This window comes from Mesoplodon bidens, assembly GCF_964165515.1.
Source record: "Mesoplodon bidens genome assembly, chromosome: 3".
Lineage (NCBI taxonomy): Eukaryota > Metazoa > Chordata > Mammalia > Artiodactyla > Ziphiidae > Mesoplodon > Mesoplodon bidens.
Genome location: NC_138178.1, coordinates 25381101 through 25405263, shown reverse-complemented (window position 1 = coordinate 25405263; position 24163 = coordinate 25381101). Strand labels below are relative to the sequence as shown.

The following is a 24163-nucleotide window of genomic DNA, read 5'->3' as shown; positions in this document are numbered from 1 at the left end:
AGAAAAAAAGAAAAGGAAAAGAAACAGGAAAAGAATCCAAATGCCTGAGGACTTATCCTTTCTTCAACCTGTTTAAGTTGCTACAAAATTTTTCTAAGTTACAATGTCGAGTGTTTCACTTCTCGACAGCCACAAGCTTCCGTGGGCAGGTGGCAGGTGGGACAGGAAATGTGACCTGTGGGACAAACCCCATTTTTCAAATGAGGTCGTGGAAAAGCTTTGTAAATATCTTCAATGCGTTTTGAGATGCCTTTATTATCCAAAGGGAGCCAATACAGAACTTGTCATTAAAAAAATAATAACCTCAAGATTAAAACATTATAGCTCCAGTAGCAGTGCTTAGACTATAGAAACGTTTCCATTCCTTGTAAATGTCTATGTAAACAGATCCCAGCATTTCCTTCCAGGCTTTGAAGCCAAAAGTTAAACCATTGCAATGCCAATGAAAAACCCATGAAAGAAGAAAGTATACAGGCCAATTATGTTTTACCGCTCAAGGTGATAGGAACTTGCTATATTCTAAATATTATTATCATGGCCTCACCACACACTCTTTATTATAAAACATTTCACACCCATACATAACAGTATGTACACTGTATTTTCATGCTCCTCTAAGGATTCCAGACACCGACTTCATCAACATTATCTGACTCCACTGGAAGGGCAGAAAAAGTGAATCAGAGATTATGGAAAGATTCCAATCGTGTGATGTGCAGTCATACAGCCAGGAAGACAGCCGCCTCATCCCCAGGGAATCCGCCACCAAAGTGGGGAGTGCAGGAGAGGGAGGGCAGAAAACACTGGCAACTGGCCCATTTCACTGCGTCTGCAAACGGATTCAAGCAGCAGGACGGGGATTACTGTGGGTTCACTGTTTTCCTCTGGAAACGCCCTCAGCTGTTGCGCTGTGGTTGAAGCACTGAAGGACGTCCGGACTCCGTGTGAGCTGCTGAGCCAGGGTGCCCGTCATGTCCAGAGAGTCCCCAAGCCCAGAGCACAGGAGGAACTTGACGCAGGCCGCGTGCTGCCCCGCGCAGGCCAGGTGCAGGGCTGGGTGGGGACAGAGGCACCCAGCTCAGTGCATCACCTACAGCAGTACTGACTGGGGAGCAGGATGCCCCTGATAAAAGCACTGATTCTTTCAATTGCACAGATTTCATAGTTCCATATTCTTCCCTATGACTTTGCCTATTCTGGATCAAAACATTTTTCCTTTTAACCTGACTTGGTCACAAATGGTTTTAAAAGTCACCAAACCAGTTGGAGAGAATTTGAGAGACTTGTCTAAAACAAAGTAAGTTAATGAGAAATCGGAGACTTTAAATAGTACAGGAGACATTTTCAAAGTTTTGTGAATTCTCTGTGTAAGTAAAGATATCACCATGAGTAAGAATGATGTAACAGAAAGAAAAACTGCAGACACATCTTCCCATTCTGGTTGGAAATTGGCGCTGAGGGTTTCTGATGTGCTGTAGCCATGATCCTGGGGCCTGCTCCCCTGTCGTTAGGAGAAAGTTTGTGTCCTGGGACTTAGTGACCTTCCTCTGCAGCCCTGGAGTGAGTTGTGAAGCATCACAAGGTCCTACTTAACCCTTGCAAGATGGACACTGGTGCACAGAGTGCTACTGAGAAGGTTTATTCTAAAGTCCAAGTCTAAGGAATTAGCTCTGAAAATATCTTTCTGAGCCCGAAATCTAAAAAATTATAGTGATTAAGGTTTTTTTTTTTTTTTTTGCGGTACGCGGGCCTCTCACTGCTGTGGCCTCTCCCGTTGCGGAGCACAGGCTCCGGATGCGCAGGCTCAGCGGCCATGGCTCACGGGCCCAGCTGCTCCGCAGCATGTGGGATCTTCCCCGACCAGGGCACGAACCTGTGTCCCCTGCATCGGCAGGCGGACTCTCAACCACTGCGCCACCAGGGAAGCCCGTGATTAAGGTTTTAAAATACATTCCGTAGAGAGAAGACCTATGAAGAATCTATGTAACACCTGGGGAGCTGGTGTGATCATGGATTAAGATAGAAAGTGCTTTGATGTCACATACGTTGTGTGGTTTAAAATAATCAAAACAACAACAGTAATACCAGCAGCAGTAAGTAGTAGGCATCATCGTTACCATGGTAACAGCAGTAGTTCTATAGCTTTGCAAATGGAGGAGGTGCTTTTTTTTTTTTTTTTTTTTTTTTTTTTTTTTTTTTTGCGGTACACGGGCCTCTCACTGTTGTGGCCTCTCCCGTTGCGGAGCACAGGCTCCGGACGCGCAGGCTCAGCGGCCATGGCTCACGGGCCCAGCTGCTCTGCAGCATGTGGGATCCTCCCAGACCGGGGCACGAACCCGTGTCCCCTGCATCGGCAGGCGGACCCTCAACCACTGCGCCACCAGGGAAGCCCGGAGGTGCTTTTTTAAGGAAACGTTGCTGAACTACTAGAGGAATAATATTAAAAGTAATGATTTTAACATAAAAGTCCATTGTTTGCATTGTTTACATTCAGTTTACTAATAATTTTCAAAGCACGTGTAAAACGAGGTCGTACCTGATCGATTTCTTTCGTCCTTGGCGTTGATGTCGGCACCCAAGGATAAGAGTGTCTGGATTGTGCTTACGTGTCCTTCCTGAGAGTTGAAATAAACTTGTTACCACTGTAATGACGACAAAAGCAAGCCTTAAACACAAACTCTAATGCACATTAGGTGCTTTTTCTAAAATACTCGACTGCTGAAACTGAATTTTCATATCCAAAGGAAGGCTCGTCACATTACTCTCGAACTTCAGCATAAATCATTAAAGATGTAGGTGACGTTTAGTTATTAGAATACAGACGATCAATTTTGTAGCCAAATCACTGACCATTATGGTTGGGTTTCCCTCAGTGTAAGGAGTATAAATCTTGTGATTTACTCAGAAAACACAATTCTAAATCTCCCAAGCAAACACACTCTTTGCTAAATCTTTAGGGGAGAAATAAACTGGAAAAGAGTGTAACCTCCCCTGGATGGGATTCTTATCATAGCTGGCATTGTCCTTTGTAAAGCAATCGATATACCTTTGTCCAGCCAGTTAGCCTGTCAGTACCTGCTGAGACTGAAACCAAGGCTGCAGGTTCAGTCTTCCCACTCGCTTTTATCCCTGTGGCCACAGACCATGCTCTTAGCCCACCCTCAACTGTATACCCACGTTCTCAAAGGGGGAACACAGGCAGGAGAGTGCAGTTCACCAGAAAAATGTTTATTCCTGTTGCTAGGAAAACAAGGCAGGCGGCCAATAATATTAAAGATAGTGGCTACTTTTCTAGCGAAAACTTTTGTGTGTCTTCAATACTTCATACATCAGAGAGCCCAGTAAATGCAATTCCCTTTTCTTACTTAAAGAAATCTTCTGAAATCCAGTAAAAGGATAAGGAACTAGGAATTTCATACGATGGATTTTTACGGCTTCAAATAACATTATTCCTGAAAACAAAAAAGGGCAGGAGGGAACACAGAGCCCAGGCATTACATGGAGTAAAGGGCTCTTCTCAGTTTTTACCCAGAAACAAATAAAGGCAAGTTTCTATATAAAGGGCCACAGGGCTTTAGAATCATGACCATTTTAAGAGTATGTCATGGCCAATTTCTTTTTTCCATAGAGATCGAGCAAAAGAACCACGACTACAGGGTTACTCATCAACAGAGTTAGGCAAGCCTCAGGAAGCAGGAACACTGTTCTGGAAAGAAACAAACCTTAGCTGCGTAGTGAAGTGCTGTGAGGTGGGTGGAGGCCGCTCTCACATCTACGTTGATGCCAAGCTCAGAGACCAGGAAGTGGACGGCCTCATTCTGCCCAGTGACTGCTGCCCGGTGGATGGCCTGGGCCCCCAGGGAGTCCTCAGCAGAAATGCAAGCCTAGGGGTTGGGAGAGACGTGAACAAAAGGAGTAGAGATACCTGGGTCCATGGACTTCTGACATTTTGGCAAAACTCTGTGGTCTACATACATTTTCCTGGGCACATGATACATACAAAGCTTTTGTCAGATTCTCAAAGGATGCTCTAACCAAAAAAATGGTTAAGATTCAACGCTGTAGGCTAAAGTGCCAAACAAACAGAGTTACTGGGGAGAGTCTGCTGTTATTATTATTATGAAACAACTATTTATTTATTTATTTATTTATTTTGCTGTACGCGGGCCTCTCACTGTTGTGGCCTCTCCCGTTGAGGAGCACAGGCTCCGGATGCGCAGGCTCAGCGGCCATGGCTCACGGGCCCAGCTGCTCCATGGCATGTGGGATCTTCCTGGACCAGGGCACGAACCCGTGTCCCCTGCATTGGCAGGCGGACTCTCAACCACTGTGCCACCAGGGAAGCCCAACAACTACTATTTATTGAATACTTATTTTGCTAACTGCTTTATGTACATTATGTTATTTAATCCTTATAGTAACCCTGTTTTACAAATGGAAACACTGATGCTTAAAGAGGTAAAGGGGACCTCAGAGGGGGGGACGTGGCAGAGCTGAGATTTGAACCCATGATCTGAACAACAATGCTTCCTGTTTATCCCATGATCTAAAACTTGTAGGAAGAACTCAAGGGATAAAACCAAACCATTTCTATACCTTGTGTTTTTTGAGGAGCAGCCTGGCTACGTCGATGTGTCCACACTGAATAGCATCCATGAAGGGTGTGAGGCCACACTTGTCTCTGCAGTCCGGTTCATACTGGCACCTAGAGCCCAAACACAAAGTAACAGCTGGGAACAGTCACCGCTTCAAACTCAACGGTGCTGACTCTTGACCACCTGCCTTATAGATGATCCGTGAGAACCTGGAGTGCTTGCCCTCCTTCCCTACCTCAGTATCTGTACCGAGCTCTTCGAGAGCAGGTTGGTTTCCCCAGCACACCTGCTCCTCCTCTAAGCCTCTTGTCCCATTTTAGGGACGTGATCTCTCCAGCTTCTCATGCAGAGCCTTGAAGTCACCCCTCATCCTTCATAGCCAATCTATTACCAAAACCTCTCAATTCTACATCCAAAATATTAAACAAAACTGTATCCTTGTCTCCATCTTTGTCTTCACCCCTTAAGACCAAGTCAACAGGGACTTCCCTGGTGGCACAGTGGTTAAGAATCCGCCTGCCAAGGCAGGGGACACGGGTTTGGGCCCTGGTCTGGGAAGATCCCACCTGCCGCGGAGCAACTAAGCTCGTGTACCACAACTACTGAAGCCCGTGCGCCTAGAGCCCATGCTCCACAACAAGAGAAGCCACCGCAATGAGAAGCCCACGCAAGAGGGATATATGTATATGTATAGCTGATTCACTGTTATAAAGCATAAACTAACACACCATTGTAAAGCAATTATACTCAATAAGGATGTTAAAAAAAAAAGAAAAAGCCCACGCACCACAACTAAGAATAGCCCCTGCTTGCTGCAGCTAGAGAAAAGACCATGTGCAGCAACCAAGACCCAGTGCAGCCGGGAAAAAGAAAAAAGAAAAAAAAAAGACCAAGTCAACAGGCAACAGCCTCCTACCCGTTTCTCTCTCTTTGGTTCTGGCCCAGCCATTCTGTTCTCACCACTAACACAGTAATCTTTTCACCACGTAATTTGGGTACAGCCTCTCCTGGTTAAAACCTTTAACTACTTCCCAACCACAAAGGACAAAGCCTAAAACCTCAACATGACCTCCCATGGTCATGTGGCATCCACTCACTTCTCCGGGATCCTCCGGCCCCTCCTCCCTGTGCTTAAGGCGACCCCCCTTCTGTCCGGTCCCACCTTCTTCTCGGTCCTGCAGCCTATATGTCCTCCTTCTTCCGTTCCTATTGCTTCATGGTCCTACCTCCTTCCATTCCTACCCGTTTTCCCTTCTCCCCAGTCCTCCCTTCTTCCGTTCCTACCTTCTTCGTGGTCACACCTGTCTCCCCTTCCTCCCGGCCCTACCTCTCACCTGTCCCATCTTCTTATGTTCCTACCTTCGAAGGTCCTGCCTGTCCCACCTCCTTCTGCTCCCCTGGGTGCCAGGCTCTTTGCTGCCTTTGTACTTGCTGGTCCCCTCTGCTTGGAATATCCTAGTGCCATTCTTCACCTGGCCAACTCCAAGGCATCCTTCAAATCTCAGCTTCAGGAGGACCTCAGAGGCCCATCTTCTCCCCCAGATCTACAGGACGACGCCCTGCTTCCACACAGCACTGTGGACTTTCCCTTTGTAGTATCATCACCATTTGAAATTTTATGACATTTCTGTGATTGTGTGTCTATACTTGGCTTCCACACTAGCCTGCAGGCTGTTAGGGAAAGAACTGTGTTAACTGCTTATCACCCAGTGCTTAACACACACAGGAGGTGCTTAGAAAACATCTGTTGAATGAAGGAAGTAGTTATGACTGCAGGTATACAGTCCCAACGCGTAGGAGGCAAGCCCTACACAGTGATGCTTTCGGGGCACTACATTAGGCCACCTCCTCTTCACTCATCGTCTCCTAGGTAACCACCTCCATCCTACGGATTCAATTGTCACTTCTATGTTGACGAGGCCCACTCCTATATCTCAGCCCACACCTCTCCTCTGGGCTAAAATCTGTGTCTAACTGCCCACTGGATGTCTCTGCCTGGGTGTCTCACAGGTACATGTGACTCAACATGCCCGAAAGTAACACTGCCAGCTTCTCCCCAAGCCTGCCCCTCCTCCCCAGGTGTCATCTACCTCGGCAGGTGGCACCAGCACAGCACCAGCTGCTTAGGCAAGATACCTGGCCGTCATCCTAGACTCGTCCTTCTCCCTCATTCCCTTTGTCCCTTTGTTCACCGAGATCTGGTGATTCTACCTCTCAAGTATCTCCAGACCTTTCTCTTCACCATATAGTCAGCATCGTGGTCCAGCCACCACCATCTCTCCTGTTCAACTGCAACAGCTGCCGGACTGCGTTCACAGCACCCACGCTTGCTCCCCCTCCAATCCATTCTGTTTTGCAACCGGGGGGTCTTTGAAAAATGCAAATCTCTTATTATTCAGTGGTATCTTATACGCTTAGCACAAGATCTGGAATCCTCAGGTGGCGCCCAGCGTCCCACTGGACCTGAATCGCCCTTCCTCTGCAGCCTCCCCGTCATTCTTGGGACACAGCATATGCCTATCTTCTTTTGGTTTCTTCCGTGCACTGTGTTTGTCCCCGGACCTGAGCATTCACGGTACTGTCACCCCTGCCTGGAATGCCCCCTCTACCCTGCCCCCATTTTCAGCCTCCTCCAGGTCATAGTGTCAGTGTCACTGGGGCCGAGATCCCTCACCCCTAGGCCACGTCCCATGCTGCTGTGGGGACCTCGCAATTCCCTGTAACGCTCATCAGACTCACACGACGTGGGCAGCGTCTGTCTTCCCTGCCCATCTGTGAGTTCCATGGGTTGGGGGGGAAACCACGTTATCTTGTTGCTGTGGTAGCCCCTGCGCCTGGTACTGTGAGTGCTGAGTGAGTATATGAATGTCTGTTGAATGAACACATAAAAGGCTAATGTTGGGCTTCCCTGGTGGCGCAGTGGTTGAGAGTCCACCTGCCGATGCAGGGGACACGGGTCTGTGACCCGATCCGGGAAGATCCCACATGCCGTGGAGCGGTTGGGCCCGTGAGCCATGGCAGCTGAGCCTGTGCCTCCGGAGCCTGTGCTCCGCCACGGGAGAGGCCGCAACAGTGAGAGGCCCGCATACCGAAAAAAATAAAAAAAGACTAATGTTTCCCCAGGTTTGTTAGCTATTTTTGTTTCACCTTCTTTATCTGCTTAAGTCCTTTGTTCATGTCTGTTTGGTACCTTAGATTCTTTATGAACATTTTGTCTGAGCTCTGATATTATGCAGCACTGATATTAACTGTCAATTAGCAAATACTTTCCTTAATCTGCTGTCTTGTTCTTACCTCTGAAGAAGCACCTCTACTGCTTCTGAACAGCCATGCATTGCTGGGTGGAGAGAGTTGAGAATGAGAGCTTTTTAGCACAAAAATAAAATGCTTCTTCCCTCCTGGCACCTCTCTGTGCCCCATCCCTCTAGCTGTAACTTCCAGGAAAGAGTATTAAGTTAGGTACACTGCCACCGCCCCAGAAAAAGACAAATTTAGCTGGATGAGTGGTAAAGGGTGATGTTTTCACTTAACAGGTACAAGGCTCACACTTGATTATCTTGTCTTTATGAGACTTTGATGGCAAACATTCAATCTTAACCTGCCTCCTCACTTTTGTGCTACAAATCCCTAGGACCAGTCAGTTTTTGCCCAAGAAATGTAAAACATTTTAAGAGTAATCCATGACAAAATAACCAGGAATTTAATTCTCCTGCTAGAAATAACTATCCTCTATAATAAAGATTTCGAGGGAGTTCCCTGGTGGCCTAGTGGTTAGGATTGCGAGCTTTCTCTCCTCTAACCAGGGTTCAATCCCTGGTCGGGGAACTGAGATCCCACAAGCCACACAGCATGGCCAAAAAAAAAAAATATTTTGACTATCTGTTTTCCACTATTTTGTGTGAACGACTGGGCACTGACCGTTTCTCCACAAGAGCAGGGTAGTTCGTCAAACAATTCACGAGCAGAGAAGTTTTTCCACTCATGTGCAAAGTTTTATAAAGGATTCTTTGGTCCCTAACTGTGGCCAGAATAACTGTGTGCCTATCTCCTCAATGACATCATGTCACAGGTATTGATTTCAGAGAAACCTAAAAGCCCTGTATTCTAATTCAATGTGCTACCCAAAGGGCTAAAGATTATGTTCTAAATGTCTTGATCTGGACTCTTGGTCTACTTAATGCCCCTTTTGTCTTATACCATGGTGCTTTTGCTTTCAACTAAGATAATCTACAAATAAACAGTTCAGAGTTAAGGATAATTACTCCAAACAATGAAAATGGTAGTCCAGATTTATATTCAACATTGTCACCAGATAAGTCACATCCATTGAGCCCTGGTATTTAATTAGAAGCACCTGTATTTATTTAAATGGACGGCACCATAGTAGGTATTACTGAAGATACAAGGAAATAGTCCCCTTTCCTTTTGCTTTTAATAATAATAACACTGCACAGAGGGCCTTGCATGTGCCTTAATCCCACGACCTTGTGATACGGGCATCATCGTTATCATTATTTTGTGGCTGAGGAAACCTGCTCAAGAGACTAAGTTCCTTGCCCAAGGTCAAAGACTTAGTAAGGAACAGAACCAGCCTACCATTTAACTAACTGGGGAGGAGAAGACAAATGTATGTGAAAACTCACCTAAAACAAGAAAGAAGAGCATGTTAAGGGCCGGGTGACACTGGTTTAGAAACTAAGTGTTTGCCAAAATACCCCAAAGCTGCTCGTATTCCTTGCCATTTCCCCAACCCCTCGCGCCCTGGTGGGTGGCATCCCGCACAGCTCCGGGCCATACCTGCCGTGTGCAGCGGGGTTCTCCCGATCTTGCTCTCTGTCTTCCAGGCAGCTGGGCAAACAGCGAGCAGGTACTGGAGGATCAGAGGGTCGCCTTCTCGGCTGGCAATGTGGAAACTGTTCCAGCCGTCTTTGTTCTTCAGGAGTGGATTAGCGCCGTGCTCCACGAGGTCCTGGACCACCTCAAGATTCCTCCTTGTGCAAGCCATCATCAGAGGGGTCCTAAGGTCAATCGGGACAAGCTGTCAGACGGAAGGGCAGCTGAGGCATTAGAAGCACTTGACCAGGGCTTCAGAAAAATGCACACCCTTGGCAGAGACGGAAGACCTAGAGGACCCGGGAGTCTGGGAAGCAGGAACACAGCTTTGGCTGGCAACTTCCCTGCCTGTCGTGGGGGCCCTGGGAGAATTAACAAGGGGAAAATGATTGTGACGTGGGTGCCCCTACAGGTGGGGAATACTGAGGAGGCAAAGTTGTTTCTGAACTAGTTTTTAGTATGGCACTGAATTGGAACAGAACTAGTCAAAATCACAGACAGTTTGTGCTGAATATTTGCATGAGAGGTACTCTGCTGAACTTATCCCATTCACCTCAATCAGTAACCGATAATTAAACTGTTCTGAAAAGGAGTTAAAAAAGAGCATATGACAAAGTGCCTTGCCGTAAGGAGCCTGCATTGGTGGAGCAAATGAAACGGCGTGATTACAATAAGGTTCTGAACTGATGATGTGTGTCAACTATGGGACAGTGAACTACATCACTATCAACTACTCTTCTCCCACATCAGTGATTCTGTGCTTCTGCCTTCTCATCTGCTATGACTCTCGGAAGCCGGGGCAGGTCTCGTTTACCTCCTGTCTCAGGGTTTGGCCCAGCTGAAGCTCAACATAACTACATGGGTCTCAGCCAGGATCTGTCCTCTGAGACTGCTTTGATATTACTTAATTACCAACACTATTTTGATTTTTTATTTTTGGTAATGTAGTAATGATAGTGAATGAGAAGGGAGACACCCAGATAAATGAAGGCTGGAATCTTCAAGAAGTGCTTCACAGAGGGAATGAATCCAGGGAAGGGACTTGACAAAGCCAGCAAGGTGAGAACAGGCAAAAATGTCTCACTGTAACTGCACTTCCTAAGCACACAATCAAATGAAACGTGCCCTTTTAACGGTTGTTTGGGAAGACTGTTTCCTTACCCATAGAACTGGATAAGCATAAGAAAATCAGTTTTGTGCTTAGTCACAGCCAAAGTGCAAACCTCAAAAAGTCACCAGGTCTATGCACCCCGCCCCCCCATGCCAGTGGGCAAGATGAACTTTGTTTAGCTATCTGGCTGTCTGATGTGTTCCTTATTTATATCAGATCAGGAATCCCTTGTGGATTCATTCAGGAACTTCATTATGTTATGAATCTTCAGATGTTCATAACCTCTAAGGAGGTGGACATAGTACTGAAAACGATGTGGATCTAACACAATGCAATTACTTTGTGTGACGGTTACAGGTGAGCATCGTTGACTGTGGAGGTGGTCATGCAAGGCTACACGTGATAAAATCACACAGAGCACCCCCCCCACACACACGTGTACGTATAACTGGTGAAATCCGAGTAAGCATACTGATTGTAGCGATTGCGGTTCTTGTTACCTTACCGTGGCTGTTAAGACATTAACTTTGGGGGAAGATGGGGGAAAGGCGCATGGGACTTCTCCCATGTCTTTGCAAATTTCTGAGAACCTATAGATACTTATTTCAAAGCATAAAGTTAAAACAATGTCACTGGTGAAGTAATCATTTAGCTAGATCTTCCTAGAAGAACATCCCGCCCTGGGGCTCATGCTATACGTAGGACATATAGACAATTTGTAGTTTGCTTATATTCTACCTGATCATGTACTTTACTGTTCTCTGCTCTATCATGGGAGGCAGCCTGGAACAGAAGATCGGAGCAGTTAACCCCACAAGGGGAGCAACAATGTTCTGCTCAATAGGGGAAGGCTGAGGGGCTATGGCGTGGAGGCCGACCAAGGAGCGGGAATCTACGATTCTGCGGGGAATGGTGAGGGTCTCTCCGCAAGTTCCGCCACCTACCAGTCGGCCTTCTTCAGGCAGTCGACCGCGGCCCCTCGGCCCAGCAGATACCGCACGCAGTCCCGGTGGCCCATGGAGGCAGCCTCGTGCAGAGGCCGCTTGTAGTCTCGGTTGGCGGCCTCGATGTCCAGGTCCCAGGCCTCGACCAGATAGGCCAGGATTTCCCGGCGGCCGTGGCGCGCGGCGCAATGCAGGAGGGTGTCCCTGGCCGACCCCGCGCAGCCGGCGCGCCCCGCCGTCCGCAGCTCCTCCCGCAGGGCACACAGCCGGCCCTCCTGCACCAGCCGGAACAGCCGCCTTGGGTCCGCGGGCGCTGCCATGGCCCCTGGCTCCGCTCCCGGCCCGCCCCCGCCCCCGCCCCCGCCCCCCAAGGCCCCTCCCTGACCCTTCCCCCGGACACCCCCGGCCTCGCCCTGCCGGCTCCGCCCCGGGCGGGCGCTCAGGTCTCCGGCTGACCACGCGCCCCGCTGGCCGCCGCGAACGCACGCTCGGAGGCTGCCGCCCGCACTGGTTTCACTTTGGGGCGAAACATTAGGTGAACCGCGGGACCGCTGCTGCGGGTCCCGGTCACACGCAAAGCGGACCCGCGGGGACGGGGTGGGGCCCGCTCGTCCCCGCCCACAGCCCCGCCCTCAGCAGCCTGTCCCGCCCACAGCCTCGGCCCCGCCCCACCCCGACTGCCGCGGCCCCTCAGTGGGTCCCCGAGCTCGGAGGAACTCTGGGAAAGTTTCTGCTCGCCTCTTCCGCCCTAGCGGAAGCACGGACGGGGCGGGGCCCGCTAGAGGTAGCCACCCCTTCTCCGAGTGCGCGTTTCGAATGGCCGCCAGAGAAGTCCGTAAGCTCGCCCCCTCCTCACGCGCGTTCCAATTGGCCAGGGACTCATTCCGTCAGCGCCGGAGGCGGGCTCTTCCCTGGGCTGCGGCGGGGGCGGAGCTGGTGGAGGAAGTCTGCGGCCTTCTCGGGCTTACGCTGCCCGGGGGATGCTGGGACTGGGTGGCCGGGCGGCTCTGGCCCGGCGGCGGCGGTGGGACCCCCGGTGTGGAGCGCCATAGTGCGTGAGGCCGACGGCGTGTAAGGGGGCGCGGGCGGGCCCAGCCGTGTGGACGCTGAACCTTTGGGTTCCTCAGCGGGTCCCGCCTCAGGGGGTCCGCGGGGGACTGGGGGCCGGGCGCGGGCGCAGAGGGGCGCGGGCCGGCGGTGAGGGGCGCGGCGGGGCGCGCGCGCGGGAGGCCGAGGCGCCCTGGGACGCGGGGGCGCGGCGCTGCTCGGCCGTGTGGGAGTCGCGGAGACGTGGCCTCCGCTGGGGGCAGCCAGCGTTTCCTTTCCTTCTGCTCTGCTGTTTTGACCTTGGGCGAGTCATTTTATGGTATCCTTTTGCCTGTTTCGTTTGCAGTCGCCCTCCCCCTAACCTGAAAATTAAGGTGATGTGGGAGGGCCTTGAGCGGGTGGAGGGTACTTGAGGTCTGAGCAAAATGTGTGGGGTGACGGGAGACGTGAGGGTAGGTGTTGAGTTCTTTACCCGATTTTCCTGGATGCTCGTCATTTAACCCTCCTAGTGTTTTCAGTTCTTTTAGCGATAAAATGGGAGCAGCTGCTATTTACCAGGCCTGGAGACAATTATGCTTTACATCTTGTATTGTACTCTGGTTTACAAAGCACTTTACATTATCTCATCCGCAAACAACCCTGAAAGGAAGGCATCATGACAGGTGGGGAAATTGAGGCCTAAAGAAGTTAGCGATTTTCCCACGGGAGTACAGCTAATAAAGACCTCTGGAAGGAAGGATGGTAGCCCCTGGTTGAGAGTCTGCTAGTGCTTGGCACTCTGCTCAAATAAATTAAGGGAGATAAAACGAAAAAAGACCTCTAGTACGAAAACAAGCTCATTTTACTTGTGAGCGGATTGAATTTGGTTAACTGAGTGTAATATGGATAATCATCAGAGATAGAACCAAGTCCAATATCAGCTTTGCCAAAGTTATTGTCCCCTTGTATCTTGCCACTTCCAAAAAAAAGGAAGGTGTAAAAGTGCTTTGAAGTGCATTAAGTTTTAGGACATGCCAAGCACTGGTCTTAGTGCAGCTGTTGGTGTTGGTGCAAGTGGAAGTTGAGGTATCTGGTAGTTTCACACTTTTTGTTGTTAATCCCCCTCCACATCCTCATTGCCAGTGACTCCACCTTCTCTTGCCTTAGGCCTCCAGCTTCCTTGCTTTTAAAAACAAAACGTTTGCACTATAGGACAATATTTTAAATTCAGATGATTGGTTATTTAACTGGTTATTTAACTGGTTTCCCACATGCAGTTCTGCCCCTCCTGTCTTCTTTAGGAACTTATTTTGGTCTGCGTCCCCCTTTAGATAACTAGAAGACAACGTATGTTAACCTGTCCACAGCCCCTGTGGTTCTCTGGAGCAAAAGTTTGGTGTAGAGGGGACATATCTTGACAGTAAGCTAATGGATGGAGCTACACTGGGGTCTTAAGGTTTCCCAGTTGGTCTGCTCATTCCTTTTTGTGCAGGTGTTTGGAATTTGTGGTGTGCTCTGTAGTGACTCATTTCACATGTGGCCTTCATTGGCATTGTGATTTGCTGCTTGGCTGTCCTCTTTCCTTTATCTTTTGTTGTGTTTCGTGGTTCCGGTGTCGTGATCATTTCACATGTTTTGTGACCTTTGAGTGTGTGAACACCAAACTTGGTATTGGACTTAGAACTCTAATTTCAGATTTGTTGTCATCATCTTTCTCTGCTTGTCATTCCCCTCTATCCTTCCTAGGCTGATTTTATTTGAAGATCGAATGTGAATTCTGTCTTTGCCCATCTGTCAGTGGAATCATCTGCTCTTAGAGCATCTCACCAAAGCGTCTTGAGTCTTAGGTCTCCAGTTATCACTCACAGACGTTTTGAGGACAAGTCTCATATCTCAGAGTACCTCCTGGAGCTTAACCTGGCATGCTACAGATAATTTTAAAACAGAACAAACAGCCATTTTCAAAACTGAAAGCTTTCGTTTTCCCTTCATTCCCGGAAGAAGTGATTAAAACGAAAACACGATTTCTCCTTTACTCTTTAACGTGGTTAATGATGTGATCATTGAACTCTGGCTAGAAATGTCAGTTACCTGTGTTGTTTTTTCTCTTCCAGTCTCACCAGTCCAAAAAAACTTGTTAGGCTTCACTTTCCCCTTCTCTCTGTTTTTGCTGCTGCTGCCCTTAGGCCTTGACCACCTCTTGCCTTGGTTGGTAAAGTGACTTTCTGCCTTGTTTTCTTGACAGTCTGCATGTTTACTCATCCTCTGCCTGCCTCCAGAGTTACCATTCTAATGTGTAAATTTGGTTGGTCATTGACCCTGCTTAGAAAAGCGAGATGATCCGCTGAATTGCCTACATGATAAAGTACAAATTCCTTGGCATATATTTAAGGACATTTATCCTCTGTGTTTCCAAATTCTTTTCCATCCTTTTCCACAATCCATGAGCCTCTTGTTCTGATGAAACCCGGCTTCCCGGCACACCACTGCTGTGCTATTTCTCTGTGTTTCTGCACACATTGTTTCTTTTGCCTTCCCCGATCCTACTCATCTTGCAAGGCTGAACTCTTCATAAAGCCTTTTTCGTCCTTCCTAACTGGTCACTTTTCTTCATTTCATAAGTGCATTTGTGTAGCACTTATAGTGCATTATGTATAGTAATTTGTGTGTGTGTTTGTGTTTGTGGTACACGGGCCTCTCACTGCTGTGGCCTCTCCCGCTGCGGAGCACAGGCTCCGGACGCGCAGGCCCAGCGGCCGTGGCTCATGGGCCTAGACGCTCCGCGGCATGTGGGATCTTCCCGGACCGGGGCACGAACCCGTGTCCCCTGCATCGGCAGGCGGACTCTCAACCACTGCGCCACCAGGGAAGCCCTGTGTGTGTTTTGAGAGCTGCCTTATGGACAGGCGACATCATTTGTTTTTGAATCCTCAGCGTCTCAAAGAGCATTTGACCCCAGAGATGCCAAGAGAGGAAGCCCTCATGGTGTTTATAATGAACCTGGGAAATCATAGATACTTAAAAGTGGTTGTGGGTTGAACTGACAGTAGAAAAAAGCCTTTCAAATCTATAAATTCTAGTCTGTAAGTAGTGGTTATTTTCTTGTATTTCCATTCTTTCCCTGTTCTTTCTTTTCCTTGCGAGAAACACATAGAAAAGCTCTTGCCATCCTTGTTTGCTGTAATAAGTGAGTGCTGTTCCAAGGGAGGAGCAGGTGTTTGTGGGTGTGAGGGGACCTAAGTGAGGTTGGGCCTGCGAGCCTGGACCTTTGGGTTTGTAGGGAAGTGGGATGTAGTGCTGGCAGGGACCCAGCTCTGCACTGAGAGTGAGGACTTGCGTGTTGTGTTTCCTTTCTGCGTTTGCTTCTTATAGAGCTAATGGGGACAAAATATTTGGAAGTTTTTCCATTTTGAGTGTACAGTATTTTGTGATATTTTCCTCATGCTTGCCACTTTCTAAATACTTGCTATCTTTGGTTATGGTGTTCCACAGTGATTTCTAAAAAGGGACAGAGAAATTAAAGCTGAGGTTTTTAGAAGCTGCTTTGAATATTTCTGGATGTGGAAGAGAGAATATTACCTTCCGTAGAAAGAACTCTGGGCTTGAGGAGTCAGAAGACCTAAGTTCCATCACCTGAGCCCCAGTGTCATCTTGGCACAATTGCAGGATTGTGCAAGGATCAGATGAGAGTACGTGAAAGAACTTCCAAAAGCTGTGAAGCACGTTGGACCTATAACATAGTGTAGGATTTCAAAGCCAAATAAGACAACCTCATCTTCTTTAGAGGGAAGTGCCGTAGTTCTTGGCATGAACCCGTGTCCCCTGCATCGGCAGGCGGACTCTCAACCACTGCGCCGCCGGGGAAGCTCCCAGCTGGGTTCTTGCTACGAGCTGTTTCTCCAGTCAGGCACCTGTGCTGGTGAGTTAGCTTGATTTTTTTTTTTTTTTTTTTTTTTAATTTATTTTTGGCTGTGCCGGGTCTTCGTTTCTGTGCGAGGGCTTTCTCTAGTTGTGGCAAGCGGGGGCCACTCTTCATCGCGGTGCGCGGGCCTCTCACTGTCGCGGCCTCTCTTGTTGCGGAGCACAGGCTCCAGACGCGCAGGCTCAGTCGTTGTGGCTCACGGGCCCAGTTGCTCCGTGGCATGTGGGATCCTCCCAGACCAGGGCTCGAACCCGTGTCCCCTGCATTAGCAGGCAGGTTCTCAACCACTGCGCCACCAGGGAAGCCCCTTGATTTTTTTTTTTTAAGTGGTTTTTTAATAATCTTTCCTTCCAGGAATTGTAGACACTTATTATCTTCAGCTTGTCCATTTAGGTCTGTAACCTGTAAATTTTGGAGGCCTTTTGTTTGTTTGTTTGTTTTAATTAATTTAATTTATTTTTGGCTGTATTGGGTCTTCGTTGCTGCGCACAGGCTTTTCTCTAGTTGTGGCAAGCGGGGGCTACTCTTCATTGTGGTGTGTGGGCTTCTCCTTGTGGTGGCTTCTTTTGTTGCGGAGCACGGGCTCTGGGTGCACAGGCTTCAGTAGTTGTGGCATGTGGGCTCAGTAGTTGTGGCTCAGTAGTTGTGGCATGTGGGCTCAGTAGTTGTGGCTTGCGGGCTGTAGAGCGCAGGCTCAGTAGTTGTGGCACACAGGCTTAGTTGCTCTGTGGCATTTGGGATCTTCCCGGACCAGGGATCAGACCCGTGTCCCCTGCACTGGCAGGCGGATTCTTAACCACTGTGCCACCAGGGAAGTCCTGCAGGCCTTTTGGTATAAATTATGATTAACAAAGGTAAGGGAAGAAGGGAAGTGACTTGGTGTCAATTTCAAATGAACCTAGAATGGTTAGGGTAGGTGTGACCGCAGTAACAAACAGATCCAAACGTGTAATGACCTCACAATCCAAGCGCATTTCTCAATCCCATAACAGCCTCGGGTGGTTGCAGTTTGTGTGTGTGTGTGTGTGTGTGTGAGCATTGTGCGGGAGGAGCGGTGCTCTTTAAAGCAGTTATCTGAGGACCCAGGCTGCTGGAGGGTCCTCCTTTTCGAATGTGTGGCCTCTAAGATTCTCTGGGGTCACCTTTCCCTTCTCTGGACGGGAGCAGAGGACAGAGCAAGGAGCAGGAGAGGCTTTTATGGGCCTGGAAGAGGCGCACATCCTTCTACGCACATTCTGTGGAGCCTCCAGCTACCAGCACGATGGGCGTGGACCAGCCATGTGCCAAGGAGGAAGGGGCCCGACAGTCTTCACCACGAAACCAGGAGCACTCCATTCTGCTTTGTGTGACTTGTTTTTTAAGTTGTCTTGCAATCAAGAAGATGACAAAATGAAGCTAGGCGGATTACAACAGAATTGAGTCATAGCACGTACTTCTCCTTCAATAAGCGTTGGAGTAACTGTTATTTGCACAATGTCGTGCCAAGTGCTTTGAGGAAGAAGCTGATGAGACATGTTCCCTGCCTTTTCAGGGCTGGTGGTTTCATACAGGTTCCAAGGGGGGCTGAGGAGAGTCTAATCTCCAGCAGTGTGCCTGACTGGGGGCGGGGGTGGGCGGGACAGATCATCCTCAAGGTGAAGAGATCGGTGATCGGCAGAGGGCCGCACTCCAGGTGATTGCAACTTCAGAGTGAGATGCAAGGCTGGGACCTGCACCTGCGGTCCGGTGAGGCATCTCTCTGTGAGAGGACCATCACAGAAAAAGCAGTGTGGGAATGAGCAAAATTCTGTTTGACAAATGGTTTTCATACTTTCTCAGTGTTTTTCTATCGTTACATCTGAGGGATGTGACACATTTCTGTTAGTTACTGTGGTAGCGTCTCCAAGGGTACAGATACCCACTGTGGCCTCGAGATGATTCCGCTGGCCCTCTGGGGCCTCACGTAGTTTGGTTGTCATCTCCCTCCATCCCTTTAACGGTGCACGTTCCTCACCGACCACTTTAAGTTTGCTTCTTGAAGAAACGCGAGCAGCTTCTAATAATAAGTGCCCTTGGAGAGCGATGCAAAGGGCACCTGCAGCTCAGAGGACGGAGGAGCAACATGAAGTTTGGGGACTCAGGGAAGCAAGAAGTAGCATTTGTGCATCTTTATTTTGATAAAGTTATACTTGAGCTGCTGGTTTAGAAGTATATTAACAAGAACAGAAGGTGGTTAGAATTTTACTATAGTAATTTTAAATAACTTCACAAGAACATTGGTGCTGTTAAAATGTAGGCATCTTTTAGGAGACTCAGCACGGTGTGGTCCACGTGTAATTTTGAGCCACTGGGCTTTGTGAGCCTTTGCATGGGTGTTGCTAGGTACTTTGATCTGTCTTGTCTGGTTCAAACCACATGACTGTGGTGTGAACTCCGCATGGCAGCTTGTCAGGGTCCTCGTTGTGATAAGAAGGGAACCAAGGCTGTTAGGGAGGAGGTCTCCCAGCTCCAGATCCAAGTGCATCACACGGCCTTTGACTTAAGTGCCTTGTTAACTCCAGAGACAGGTGCGGGGGCCCCAGCTCCCCGTGCAGTGAGTCACAGCGCTTCATCTCTCAGAGACCTGAGAGGCAGAAAGAATAGTCTCGGTTTCTGACCTCTCACTGAAGTCAGAAAAGTAAGAACGTAAAAGTGCTACCTCTGCCTCCCAGATAAGCAGTCAGGGCTGCGGGGACCATTCCAGATGCACAGTGTAGGCGGCTGTGCTAGTACCCAGAGGCCAGATGGCCCAGTGTGGGCACCTCTGCCCCCAGCTGCTAGCCTTTGCTCTGTGATGGCTTCGTGCAGGACCGCTCTGGGCTGTACCAGGACTCTGGAAACAGAACACTTCCTGCAGGTCTGTGCCAGCACCAAGGTCCTGGGTCATATGAATTTGAGGGTTTGATATTCATCTTATTCATTTGTGATTTTATCTATGGAACCTTCTTTAAATAAGATATTCTCTGTTGATAATTTTTCTAGACTGTCTCCAGTTTTAATTCTGGACACTGTATTTGCCAGCTTTGAAACAGTTGGGAATGTTTGAAGAGAAAGCAGAGATCAGTCTCATATCTGGGATCTACAGGGTTAGTGGGTTTATTGGCTGGAATTCTTCAGCTGCTCCTGTAGTTGACCCAAGTGTGTTTGGAGCACCTGAATTAGGGGCCAGGATTTGCAGTATAGTCGGTCCAGGGTTTCTGCAGGGAATTCGTTCCAGGACCCCCTATGGCACCAAAATCTGAGAGGGCTCAGGCCCCTTAGAGTCCACCCTGTGGACAGGGACCTGTGGATCCCACATCCGCGGATTCAGCCCACCACAGGTCGTGTTGGTGTTTTTCATCTGCGGTTGGTGGAACTCGCAGGTGCGGAACTCACGGATCCCAAGGGCCAGCTCTGTTCTGCAAGGCCCATTGTAGCTTCCTTATCTCTTCTGCCAGTCAGCCCAGAGGTCCCCATTCAGACAAAATAGCAATTAGGTTGTTGGCTTTGTACTATGAAGGATTTTGAGCAGAAGAGGTAAACCTTCGTGTCTTATTTTTAAAAAGAATAATCAGACTTCAAGCTTTTTTTTACATGGAAAAATTTCAAATTTATTGTTTTAACATAGAAAAACTGCACATTCATTTTTTCTACCTCTGTAAGTAATTATAAAACCATTATAGTGGAGGGGATGTTTTCTGTTCATAATAAATAATTAAGATATATGACTTGGCTTTTTTTTTTTTTTTTTTTTGCTGCATTGGGTCTTTGCCGCTGCCCGCTGGCTTTCCCTAGTTGTGGCGAGTGGGGGCTACTCTTCGTTGTGTTGCACGGGCTTCTCATTGCGGTGGCCTCTCCCACTGCGGAGCACAGGCTCTAGGCGCGCGGGCTCAGTAGTTGTGGCGCATGGGCTTAGTTGCTCCGTGGCATGTGGGATCTTCCCGGACCAGAGCTCAAACCTGTGTCCCCCGCACCCGCAGGCGGACTCCCAACCACTGCGCCACCGAGGGAAGTCCCTTGGCTTTTTAAAAGGTATTTTCAGTAATACAGAATAGGCTGTAATTGGACTGCTGATATACTTCATGTCTTGCCATTAGGTGACATCTTTATAATTTGAAAGTTATTTCAATGTTTTATGCAAATCAGTCACATCTAAGCTTTAACACAATAAGCAGATGTGTATATTTGTGTAGGGTTTTATAGTTTAACAAGTCTTTTGGAGTGTGTTTTCTCATTTAATCATTGTAATGCCCCTGAGTCTTAGAGAAGCTAAGTGACCAGGGGTCCTCCGGCCACTATGTGGCCAGCTGAGGGCTCACACTCAGTTTTTTTCCTTTTAAGTCCATTGTCCCCTCGCTATGTGACACTGCTTTTATCCGGCTGAGCATTTTTATTTTTATAAATTTATTTATTTATTTTTGGCCGCATTGGGTCTTCGTTGCTGCGTGCGGGCTTTTAGTTGCGGCGAGTGGGGGCCACTCTTTGTTGTGGTGTGCGGGCTTCTCATTGCGGTGGCTTCTCTTGTGGAGCGTGGGCTCCAGGCGCGTGGGCTTCAGTAGTTGTGCCTCATGGGCTCCAGAGCACAGCCTCAGTAGTTGTGGCACACTGGCTCAGTAGTTGTGGCTCGCGGGCTCTGGAGTGCAGGGTCAGTAGTTGTGGCGCGTGGGCTTAGGTGTTCTGCGGCATGTGAGATCTTCCCGGACCAGGGATCAAAACCATCTCCCCTGCATTGGCAGGTGCTTCTTAACCACTGCGCCACCAGGGAAGTCCCTAAAGGGTCACTTTAATTCTCTTGTATCTGTTCTTGTCCTCTCTTTTTTTTTAAGTGTAACTATTCTGTTTTACAGTAGTGTAACCATTCTATTCAATGCCATAAGGAGGTAGTTAGATCTTACATGCGATAAAATGCAGAAATAGGAATGAAAAAATACCTGGCAGAAAAATGACTAATATAAACAAAAATATTTCAATACTCTCGAGACAGAATTCTAGGCACAGTCACTGCTGTACTGTTTTGCTGAGGGAGAATATGAAATTTCCTCCTCTGAAGATGCTGAAAAGTGGGCTCGATTCTCTTCTACTTGGGGGCCTTGCTCCTGTCCTCTTACATCAGTGCCCGATGTTGAGATGCTCTCGGGGCCGAGAGGGGTGCACGGGGTGGGGTGGGGTGCATGGGGAGAGATGTACAGCAGGGGTGGGGAATCTACTGTGACTGTCCGCTTAGTGCCTTCTGCTTCTCAGACTTGGGGAAGCTGGTGTATACAGGGGACGATGCATGAGTATTTTTTGAAAAGCTATAGCCAACTCTTAAAATATTTATGGTTATTATGATAGTATAAATGGCCTAGCTAAAGTCAAGGAAAAGTTGCCAGATCTCCATTTATCCATTAGTGGCAAATTCTTTTTGAATGAGCATTTCATGATCAGGGCTTCTACAAAGTATGATAGGTGGAAAAGAAGGTTATTTTAGGATCTTATTTTAGGATTCTCAAATCCTAAGGAAGAGATGGAAAGAAACTATAAAATGACTGAAAGGTGATGGGAATATGGGGAAGAGGGAAAGGGCTGGCTGGGGTGGCCCACAGCCACTGTATTCCTGAAAATTAAGGTTAATTTGCTGGCTAGCTTGTAGAATTGGTGATAACTAACAAGTGCCCCATTTCTTCTGCCTGTTGATACAAAACAGTGAGACGGTTTAAGCGGAAGCATCTTACAGCCGTCGACTGCCAACATCTGGCTCGCAGTCACTTGGCCGTGACCCAGCCCTTCGGTCAAAGATGGACAAACAGAGACCCGAACCACGGTCTCTATCCTAGACCCAGAACCAAAAGAGGGACTAGAGGTATGTCTTCCCCCAAAATACCTTGCGTTTCAGAATCTGTAGTGTGTGTGGCCTTTGAATGTCTCCTGGTATTTGTAAATACGGCTACTGTGATCTTGTGGTTCTGTTGCAATAGTTTGACACTTTTTCACTATTTGTGAGTTTTCTGTGAAAATTCCATCCTATCATAGTGGTTGGTAAAAGCCCCAGAAAAGCACGGCTGAATGAATTCCACTAGCTGGCTTAACTATAACGTGGTAGGGAACACGTCCCAGCATCACCACGATTCCATTCTGGAACCGTCGTGATTTCCTGACTCTTCAGCAGTCCTCCTTGTCCAGTCCATCACCAGGTCCACCGTATCACTCTTTTTCTCCCAAATATCCCCTCACTCAGTGCTTTTACGGTAGATTGTGCCCTCTGTCACCTCGTACCTGGGCTGCTGCAATAACCCTCTCCTTGCCTTCAGACTTTATTTTTTCCATATAGCTTGAATATCGAATAATGTTCCTGAATACCATTTTCTGTCATGTCAGTGCCACGCTCAAGGACCTCCAGTGTGGTATATGTTCCCTGTTACTCTTAGGGACTCAGTCTCAATCCCCTGACGTTATTACACGCAGGCTCTACTTCTGGCAGCTTGTTTTCCTTATGACCCGTCTAGTGCCAAGTGAATGCCCACTGTCACTAATACCTGTTGGTATAATCCGGATTGTCTTATTTCCTTGTGATATATCTCATTGCAGAATCCAACTCGGATCTCACTCGTCATCTTCAGTTCTTGTGATGTGATTGTAGTCTCTCTTTACCACTTTTTGGAACCACTGTAACCAATTGTATGAGGCAGTTTTAAACTCAGTGGTTATATAGTGTTTGACATTTTGTCTGTTTTGTGTGTATAAGTCAACTTCTCTGTGTTGTGAGTTCTTTACTGATAAAGACTTGTCACCATGTGTGTTTCAGTGTGGAGTCCTAGAACTGAGCAGGTGGTAGCTCTTCATAAATATTGGTGTAATTAACTCCACAATTAGGAAACATCACAATTTAACCCTGGCCTATTGACTTCAAAACTTGGGTTTCTATCACATTGCCCCAGAAGCAGTTATAATTTTTTTCTAACATAGAAAAAAGTAGTAAGTTTTATATCCTGTTAAAAGCTAAACGTAGTTTCATTCCACTCTTTTTTTACTTTTAATTTTTAAAACTTTTAATTTATTTTATTGTTTACTTTAAAAAAAGTTTATTGAAGTATAGTTGATCCACTCTTAATTTTTAAAGTGAAAATTCTGGCTACAGCCATTTCAGGAAGGTACCATATATCTTGTTGTATATTGATAAGGTGTTTAAATACTTCATTGGTATTTTACAGTAATTTATAGGAATTTAAAAATGCTGTGGTGATGTGTGAAATCACCAGTTGGATTCCTCTTGAGTGCCTGAAAAGTCTGTGAGGTCAGGGACTATATATACTGTTGTTTTATATGATTTACATACAGTTTATATTTGTTTCCAAATCATAGGTGCTTAGTAAATACCTACTGAATGAGTGTATAGAGTAGATTGGATACCACTAATAATAGGAAGAAAATTCTGACTTTTAAATAATGTGTCAGTTTCACAGGAGGAAATAAAAATCAATTGAAAGGGTTTTAACTGTCAAATGAGAAGAGTGGGTTTTACTGTATCCTGATAATGTAAAGCATTTTCCTTTCTACTTATGCAAATTTAGATTATTTTTTTTTAATGGTAAGAACAAGCCAGGAGAGATGAATCTTACGAGCAGATGTGTGAATGTGAGCAGTCATGTACTCCTGTCCGTTCAGGTATTCAGTTTGTATATATTACAGAGTGTAATGTGGTCCTCACACCATCCAAAGACTGGTCTCTGTCTCTTTCCAAATGTGTATCTGACTG

General features: G+C 47.6%; 2 protein-coding genes across 7 annotated transcripts in view; one reads left to right on the top strand and one right to left on the bottom strand.

Moving 5' to 3' along the window:
- Positions 1-11813, bottom strand: ANKRD16 (ankyrin repeat domain 16). Of its 5 annotated transcripts, none has more exons than XM_081229221.1 (7): positions 11484-11813; positions 9393-9613; positions 7890-7932; positions 4597-4705; positions 3723-3884; positions 2537-2615; positions 1-175 (listed from the first exon to the last, which is right to left on the bottom strand). In XM_081229221.1, exons 1-7 carry the CDS (start codon positions 11801-11803, stop codon positions 99-101), a joined length of 1011 nt encoding a protein of 336 aa, XP_081085347.1. In that variant the 5' UTR covers positions 11804-11813; the 3' UTR covers positions 1-98. The 5 variants fall into 5 exon arrangements, with proteins under 5 accessions (XP_081085347.1, XP_081085346.1, XP_081085348.1 ...); XM_081229220.1 differs by lacking the exon at positions 1-175 and adding an exon at positions 525-829; XM_081229222.1 differs by lacking the exon at positions 1-175 and adding an exon at positions 525-658.
- A 599-nt stretch (positions 11814-12412) lies between these two features.
- FBH1 (F-box DNA helicase 1) overlaps positions 12413-24163 on the top strand; it is a 44263-nt gene continuing 32512 nt past the window's right edge. Inside the window, exons 1-2 of one of the 2 annotated variants that reach the window (XM_081227915.1) lie at positions 12413-12534; positions 22115-22270. In XM_081227915.1, the coding sequence (XP_081084041.1) occupies position 12534; positions 22115-22270 (157 nt within the window). In that variant the 5' untranslated portion in view covers positions 12413-12533. Of the gene's footprint in view, positions 12555-22114; positions 22271-24163 lie in introns of both variants that reach the window. The other variant, XM_081227916.1, reaches the window with a different exon arrangement.